This window comes from Dendrobium catenatum, unplaced genomic scaffold, assembly GCF_001605985.2.
Source record: "Dendrobium catenatum unplaced genomic scaffold, ASM160598v2 fragScaff_scaffold_1608, whole genome shotgun sequence".
NCBI lineage: Eukaryota > Viridiplantae > Streptophyta > Magnoliopsida > Asparagales > Orchidaceae > Dendrobium > Dendrobium catenatum.
The window spans coordinates 3221471-3230476 of record NW_021320070.1 but is presented as its reverse complement, the minus strand read 5'-3'; the positions used below and the strand labels follow the sequence as shown (position 1 = coordinate 3230476).

Here is a 9006-nt window from a genome sequence, read left to right as displayed (position 1 = left end):
TGTTTTTTTTTTTAATTTTACATAGAGAATTTTGAGAATTATGCTATTTTAATTGATTAGAAAATAATCCTAATTCTAAAAAATAAAATTTTAGTACAATTAAAATCTTTAAATAGTTTTCAGAACAATCTCGAGTTACATTATGAAATAGTGAATTTTTGCACAACAGTATTCCGCTGACTACTATTAAGACATTTTGGTAATTTCTAAAATAATTTTATTTACATTCATGTTTATGCAAAGCAATGACTTATGTGCATATCTGATTGAATTGTGTGATTTGAGGAGGTCTGGAGTGGATGAAGGAAGTTATATTCTGATGCTAAATTCATTTTCTGGTGTTATATGCACACTCTATTATATTGTTAGAGGGACAAGGGTTAGAATTATATGAATTATGTCTATCGGAAGTCATAAGGGTCAAAATTCTCTACATTCTGTCTATTGGAAATCAAAATAGTCATAATTCTCTAAATTTTGTTTGTTGTAGGCATAAGGGTTAGAATTCTCTAAGTTATGTCTAATATGACGTATTAGTTTATTTCTTTTTCTATAACTATTAGTTAAATTCTTGATAACTCCAATTAATATTTTACTCAGCATAATTAGTTATTATGTTGCTTTTAGTACTTAATTAAATACTTAATAATAGATTCATTTGAAAACTTATATTGGTAAATATGGTATGCTAAGTTTTATTAGCTCACAGTTATTTATCCTTCTACTTTGAGTGTCTAAGAGTGGGAAAGAGCCAATTGAGTAGCAGTTTCAGGATTTGATATGAGCCTATATAGGTATTTCTTTTTCTTTCTTGAATTTTATATAGTAATGCTTTTAATATGCTCTGCTATGTATTCTGGTTTGTAGTCATATGTTGTGGTGTAATTATTGTATATTTATTTTGATAATAAATGAAAAAGAAAAATTTGTGGATGAGTTTATTTTTAGGACAATAGATGTTGTTAGTAGCTCTATGATTGTTGTTTGTTTTAAAATTAAAATTGGACGAAAATTTTAAAAAGTTTTCAAAACTTAGACCCTCGAGTTGGTCAGTTGCAAACCAACATGATAGGACATATTCCATCTGTGGGTATTATCAGGTTAGGATGTGACAGTAGCCGTGATAAACATCTCCTAAACAATCCTATAAAGAATAAGCAAGGTATGAATAACCTAAGTATCAGAAGTACATCCAAAAGTGGGGTTAACATATATGCTTAATATCTCTTTGATCAAGTTAAATTGATCATGTTTTGGGTTAGACAATGAATCATGCTTAAATCAGTTAAAGAGAATTAATTTGTCATATAAAGGTTGCTAAGTATTAAAGATGGCTATAATCTCAAAATAATGATAGGGTTTTAGTTTGCAAGAATTTGACCCAAACACATCTATAAAAGCTACGAGAGGGCTTACTAAGGAGACCATGTATAACTTTGAAGGTCGTTTTGAGGATAGACATTGGTATCCATCGACATTGTAAAGATTAAAAGGGAGTCAATATCAATGGAAACCTATCACACTACAGGAGGTTGAAGAGATCGTCCATTTGATGCTGAAAGAGCTATAAAAACAAGGCGCTCTTAAAAAAACTTTAGATTGACGATGACTATGATGATGATGAGTAAAAGTTTTTTTAACTTCATTTCAAGTTTGTTGTATATGCTTCTTGTAAAAATAATTATAGGTGGATTGCTTTTATGATTATTTTACTAAATTATATCTTTGTAACTGAACTAACTTGATCTTCACTTCCTTTTTTTTTGTGTGTGCGTGTGAAATGAAAATCTAACTTTGCTTTGTATTGACATTTTGTGAAAATGTATACTTGATATGGATGATCGTTATTTTGATTTGAATATTGAATTGAGTAGGAATATTATGTAGGTCTTTAAGACTTGTATTGTGATTGGCATCAATCACAAAGATTCATATTTGGAGTTTATTGGATTGAGATCTTAGCCTTAACATTTTATCACAGTCTATATATGCGATCATTATGTTGATCGTAATTATTTTGCAACAAGCTTTTAGCAACCAATTTTGGGATGCTTGAAACGATTGTAAATATGAGTTTTTGACATAGTCCAAATGCTAACAACCGCACAACAAGTTAAAGATAAATCTTTTAAAACTAAAGAGATAATGTAATAGTCCATATTTTAACATAGTCTAATAAATTTTTTTAAGTTATTATAATTACAAATCACAAATATTCTTTATCATAACATAGATATTATAGTAATTTAATTACGCAAATTTTTTCATAATTTTTTGACACTGATGAAAATCCTTAAGAGTTTCAACAAAAAAAAGAGTTCATCTATATAATTACATATTAATTAGAATATGTTACCAAAAAAATATGATATAAGTGGGTGTAGGATGGTTGGGATTGCTAAAAAATTTTAAAATTAAGAGAAAATTTATGTATAAGATGATAAATATCATTAATTGTAGGATTGAATTGAGATTTAATAAGATGATAAATATCATTACTATTTCTTTGTTATGGTACTGAGGAAGCTATTTATAACAATTGGTGGTAGGAGAAAAAGATGATTAAAAGTATAGCTATCCTTAATTAAAAAATTTGAAAGGACAACAAAAAATGGCAATATCAAAGAGAAGATTTATTAAAATAAATTTTATTTTGATTTATCTTTTTATTTTTATCTTTGTCCTTCCACTAAATATAGGATCATATATATGTAATTAGGTTAAGCTTCTTCCTCACCACTTAGGTTTAGCAACCAAGCAAAGCGCCTCTTTCTTGTGTCTTGCAACTCCAATAGCCTCCTCCATATTGATATCTTCAGCCTTTATTCCATTTGGTATTGACCAATCAAAACAATGGAGGAGATTGGCCAAGGCAAGTTCGACAATCACCATCGTGAAGTTGATCCCTGGGCACTTTCTCCTCCCGAAGCCAAAAGGCAACAACTCAAAATCATGTCCCTTGAAATCAACATCCATTCCTTCAAATCTTTCAGGTAAAAAGTCGAGGGGGTTCTCCCAAATATTTGGGTCTGTGGTAATAGCAGCGGCGTTTATGATAACTCGTGTATAAGCAGGGATCGTGTATCCTTGGATTTCACATTCCTGGATGGTTTCACGTGGAATCAAAGGAGGTTTTAGTCTTAGTGATTCCTTTATAACTTGTTTGAGGTATTCAAGCTTTTCAAGTTCGCTTTCTTGGATGAGTCTGTGTGAGTTTCCATTGGTGGCCTTTTGAAGTTCTTCTTGTAATTTCTTCATTACTCTTGGATTTCTTATCAGCTCTATCATTGCCCATATTATTGTAGCTGATGATGTATCTGTTCCAGCTATGAATGCTTCCTGATCATTAATGTATAATATCACCAATATTCAATATAAATTTCCTAGCTTTGGGAAACTATTTTAATATTAAATTCGTAATTATAGTCCAATAATTATGAGTAAATAGAAAAACTAATTCAATTACAAAGAAAATACATAAAAAACAAAAATATAAAAAATATAACATAAATAATACACAAAAAAAAAATTATTTTAAGGAATTACAATTTTAATTTTTGTTACAATGAAAAAACTTAGGACAAAAAGTATGCTAAAATTTTAAAAATGTTCCTAATAAAATAATGTAACATTTCTTTGTGATGAAAATAAAATTTCATGATTTAACAGCAATAGAGTCATTTTAAATCATAGGGCAATCGTAAAATACAAAGAGGTTGTTTGGTTGGCTAAAAATGAAATGCAGTATAAAAGGAATACTTTGAAGCTGCTTGGATGGGTGCAATGTATATAAATATATGTATTTTTTGTTTTGTTTGAAGTAAAATGAATGAAGTATAAAGTCCAAAGATGATGTCGGAGACTAGTGACGAATGACTGCGGGTGGAGGGCTTGTGGTGGGTGGTGGCTGGTGACTGTGATGGCCGGTGGTGGGATGGCCAGCGGCAAGTAAAGGCAGTTGGAGGCAGGTGATGGCCGGCGGTTGGTGGCGCCGACTAACAGTGTTGGTTGGCATGTGAAGACGGTGTTCAAGCGAGCTTACTTGCAGTGTAAATAGTTGTCGCTCAAAATCGAGCTAGTTTAGGTCAAAAATGATTTACATTATATTTATTTTACTTTACATTCATTTTTCTTCAAACCAACCATCAATATTTTAAAAACTCTTACATATAGAATATTTTATACTCACTTTACCTCAAATCAAGCATTATGGGTGTCAATATTGGACCTGACCCGAATCTGACCCAAAAAAATTCGGGTTTGGGTTAACCCAACTCGAAGCGGGTCGTGTTCGGGTTGACTCGGGAATGTCCCGAAATGACCCAGAAAGACACATAAACCCGTATGCCCGGAATGACCTTGCCTTGCCTGCCCCGCGTATGCCCGGAATGACCTTGCCTTGCCTGCCCCACGCCCGCCTGCTCGCTTGCCCCGGCTGCCCAACCGCATCGCGCCGCGTCTCGAGGCCATAGTAGCGTCACATCCGGCCTCAGTTCCGCGTCTCGCGTCAGTTGTCGACGTTAGTTCTGCGTAACACACTCGCGCACGTCCCGCGTCAATTCCGCGTAGCGCGTCCCGCTTCCGCCGGCTTCTACTACCGCTGGTCGTCAACCCACTGCTGTCGCTGGGCAGTTGCGCTTCAGTGGCCATGTCCGTGGGTCGGTTCGGTTTGACCCAAACCTAAAGCGGGTCGGGTTCGTGTCCATAAAATCGGCACGTTTGCAAAAATGGGTCTGGTCGACCCGAACCCGAATAGTGCAGGATTAGTTTCGAATTCGACCCAAATTCGACCTGTGACTCAAAATTGACACCCCTATCAAGCATACACAATCTTTTTGATTGAAGAGCTCGGGCTACTCGTCAACTTCCGGTAGGACCCGACCCGACGGTTCCATGATGGCTTCCCTGCACATTTAATGAATGCAACAAGTTCTGAAGAAAGAATAAAGCATGTATGGCCCATAAATTTCTCCGATTCTGATTTTTATGTGAAGTCAGATATTTTACTATTTATTTATTTCTCACCGGTTAAAAACATAATATATATATATATATATATATATATATATATATAGACACACACACATGATACGTTATCAAAAAATTATCTTGATCGGGCACGAATCTCGATGCAAAATCAAGTTGGAAACTTCCAAAATTAAAATTAGGACCATCCGAACTCTGATTTCAGCAAACTTACAGTCGAATTGAGCGTCTCCGAAATACGAACCCAACGACACCAAAATCGACTCAATCCGAGTCCAAATGGATCCAAATCAAGGGCCCAAAGCACTGTTGGAGGGATCAAACCACTATTTGGATTACTAAACGGTTTCCAAACATTACGTTCTTATAGTCAAATCAAGCGGCTCGACGAGTCGAATCCAACGAGCCCAAGATCACAGAATTCCTACATCACTAAGACCTTCAAATGTCTGACAAACGGTTCACAATCAAGGGATTCAATATCGGCCGTCCATCCAACCACTCCCCATTTACCCTTGATCTCTCATCTATTTATGGGCTATGTCACTCCTGAAATTTATAAATAGACCCCTCATTTTTCTTGAAAGTGATCCAAGCAAAAATAGAAGAAGAGAAGAGAATGTAGAAGAGAAGGAAGAAGCTACTCCTCGACCATCGCTGGAGTTTCGCCATATCACCACTTGAGGCCCTCGACCTTCCGGACCACCACTAGAGACCCTCGCCTTCACCGGACCACCGCCTGACGTTGTTGCTCCGCCAAACCACCACTTGAGACCCTGTGCTCCACCAGGCCACCACCTGACGCCCGAACTTCTGCCGGACCACCATCTGAGGCCCGGACTTTTGCTAGACCACCACTTGAGGCCCTATGCTCCACCAGGACACCACCTGACGCCCGGACTTCTTTCGGACCACCATCTAAGGCCCGGACTTCTACTGGACCACCACTTGAGGCTCTGTGCTCCACCGGGCCACCACCTGACGCCCGGACTTTCGTCGGGCCACCACTTGAGGCCCTGAGCTCCACCAGGCCACCACCTAACGCTTGGACTTCCTCCGGATCACCACTTGAGGCCCAAACTTCTGCCGAACCACCACCTGAGGCTTGGACTTATGCTAGACCACTACCTGACGCCCCGGACTTCTGCCAGACCATCACCTGACACCCAAACTTCTGTCGGACCACCACGTAAGGCCCGAGCTTCTATCGGACCACTACCAGAGTACTGCCCTACTACTACGGTCTTTCGGACCCCTATATTCTACTAACTATGGTTCTTCCGACCTCCGTCGTCTACTACAGTCTTTTCAACCTACATCATCAGACAATGGTCTTTCTGACCCCACTCTCCTACCAACTACGGTCTTTCTGACATCTATCCCATCGACTATGATTCTGCCGACCAAACAAACATGTATATGTAACTCCCATAATGTAATGTGCTCTATAGTATGTATATTTGTGACATCAAGTCAAGGCATTCTCCTAAGGTGGGGCCTCATTTCTAATCGACTGCAAATACTAGTGGATTCATTCAAACTGGGCCAAACCCCATGATTTTTTCCCCTTTTCAGGGGTTTCCACATAAAAACTTTGATGTCTCTTATGAATATTACACCCTCTCTCTTATCTGCATGTGTGCTGGATCTTTGTACAACGATAAGACATTAAACTATATATTTCTCTACCGCCGCGAATACTCCAGGACGCAATAATATATATATATATATATATTTCTCTTGTCTCCCTAACAGAATTTTAAAAATACTTACCTTTTAAATATATGAAAGTAAATAGAAAATAGAGAAGTTCAACTTTTTACAACTAAGATAGCCTTGACATGGTCTATGTTACTCAAAAAACCTCCATGAAGGACTGCAGCTTTATGGAGCCTCAGCAAAACATGCACCAAATCCTTCTCCTCCTCACCTCTTATCTCTTCTTCTTTTTCTCTCATTTTAAGATGCTCATAAATAACTCTATCAAAAAATGTATTCATCTCCTCAAAATTCTTTTCCATCCTTCCATGAAATCCTCTTAATCGATCAATCCATTCCATCCCAGGAAAGAAATCTGCTACACAGAAACCACCAAACAAGCTTTGAGTCTCTGAAAGTAGCTGATGAAGCCATACTCCTCCTTTTCCACCATACCCCCCATCTCCAAACTCATCACCAAGCGCCGCTCGACAAACCACATTATTTGTGAATGAAAGCGTTAACTCGCTCAAGTTAGCTATTGAGAGATCTCTGATAGTGGCTACGAGCTTCTCCACTTCTTCCCTTCGCACGGCTTCAAAAGATCGAACACGACGAGAGCTAAGAAGCTCGAGCATGGCGATCTTGCGAGCTTGGCGCCAGTGGTCGCCGTAGGGAGCAAAGGCGATGCTGGAGCTGTTGTATAAGAGCTTCTTAGCTACGGTGAGAAAAGGGCGGCCGGAGAAGGTGAGGTCATGCTTGGTGAAGATTTCCTCTGCTATGTCGCGGGAGGAGACGACAAGGGTGGGGATGGAGCCAAGGTGGAGGAGGATAAGAGGGCCATGCTTATTTGAGAGGCTGATGAGGGAGCGGAGAGGCTTATTGGGATTGAGAAGAAAGAGGTTACCGACGATGGGGAGACGCCATGGACCTGGAGGGTCCTTCTTTTTCTCTGTCTTATTAGTTTTTGCTAGGATGTTGAGCAAGAGGGAGGAGATGAGGAAGATGAGGAGGAGTTGGAGGTAGAAGAAGGTTTGTTGTTCCATAGTTATATCCATGCAAGTATACAATAATAGGTTTTAGATTTGGCATATATGTATATATACAAGTCATGTACAATTCGGTTGATGAAAGTCAAAGCAAAGGTGGTCAAATGGAGATCTGACGACCGGCAATAAAGAAGAGGTCTGGCAGAAGTCTAATAGCGACGATCAGCCAAAGATGGTTTGCTGGCTGTTGTGCTCGGATGGAGCTCTAGGATTATTCAAACTTCAGAGCTCAATCTCTTCAATCTCTAGTCAAATGTCCCCCTCATTTAGGGAGTTGGGCTTATTTATAGATTTTTAGGAGCAACATGCCCCATAAATATGGGGGAAATCTAGCACAAATACAGAGCATTTCGTCGAACGGCTCTTAATGATTCCTCTAATTATAGATCATTTTTTCAGCAATTAGGTGCTTAAATGATATCAAAATTAAGTGATCTCGGACTACTTGGATCTTTCTCGTTGAGCCACTCTATTCAACAATAAGCATGTCAAATTCAAATTTATTTGATTACCTAATTTATGCTTTGAAGTTTTCAAAAATGCTTCTGGTCATTAATTTTGGCTCAGTTGGGCTCATATTTGATCAATTTTTATGTCGTTAGGTTCATCCTGCCAAGACGTTCAGTTTGATTATAAATTTGTCGAAATCAAAGTCCAAATGGTCCATAATTTAATTTTGAAAATTTATAATTTAAACATATGTATTAAGTTTTGTGCCCAATCATAATAATCTTTTGTGACATGTCAATCTTATCACACAACTTTGCCTTAACAATTTTTACTATGGAAAATATACGTTTAGGTATCAAAAAATATAGGGTTAAGATTTATTAAGATGATAAATAATTAATTTTCTCATCATTATTAAATGTTGATGTAGATCAAAATTAGTAGAGATATACTTTTTTTTTTAATAAGCTTCAATTTTAAAATGCTGATCATATTAATTAAATTGTTAATATACATTTTCTTGATCCTTGAAATCTCTTAAGATAAAATTTGTGTGCACGGTGATGAATATTATTAATTTTGAAGCTCCCATTACAAGCTCTAGAGCTGCTAATATTAGGCACTACAAGGAGAAGAAGATGACTAAAATATGATAAATATATGATTGATAATAAATTTTATAATTTAATTATATTAAACCATAATTTTATATTTTAGTTTAAGCTAATAAAATTTTTAACATAATAAATAATAATAATTATTGTACTTTAAAGACCTGTTTGGGATAACTTTCTCGCTACTTTGCATTTTTAAAAATCATCAC

At 36.9% G+C, this 9006-nt stretch overlaps 1 protein-coding gene across 1 annotated transcript; it reads right to left on the bottom strand.

Annotated features, from left to right (window-relative positions):
• Positions 1-2642: 2642 nt before the first annotated feature.
• On the bottom strand, positions 2643-7730 carry LOC110114467 (cytochrome P450 71A9-like). Its single transcript, XM_028700956.1, has 4 exons — positions 6803-7730; positions 4829-4905; positions 4369-4680; positions 2643-3339 (listed from the first exon to the last, which is right to left on the bottom strand). Exons 1-4 carry the CDS (start codon positions 7728-7730, stop codon positions 2734-2736), a joined length of 1923 nt encoding a protein of 640 aa, XP_028556789.1. The 3' UTR covers positions 2643-2733.
• Between the last annotated feature and the right edge of the window lie 1276 nt (positions 7731-9006).

Bases quoted from the DNA above. Each gene is read 5' to 3' on its own strand.
- LOC110114467 (XM_028700956.1), bottom strand. From the start codon at position 7,730: ATGGAACAACAAACCTTCTTCTACCTCCAACTCCTCCTCATCTTCCTC. The intron at 4,906-6,802 runs GTTGAACTTCTC...TTAAATGTGCAG, and splicing joins GGCTATCTTAGTTGTAAAAA to GGAAGCCATCATGGAACCGT. The intron at 4,681-4,828 runs GTGTATGCTTGA...GACCCGCTTTAG, and splicing joins GCTCTTCAATCAAAAAGATT to GTTTGGGTCAAACCGAACCG.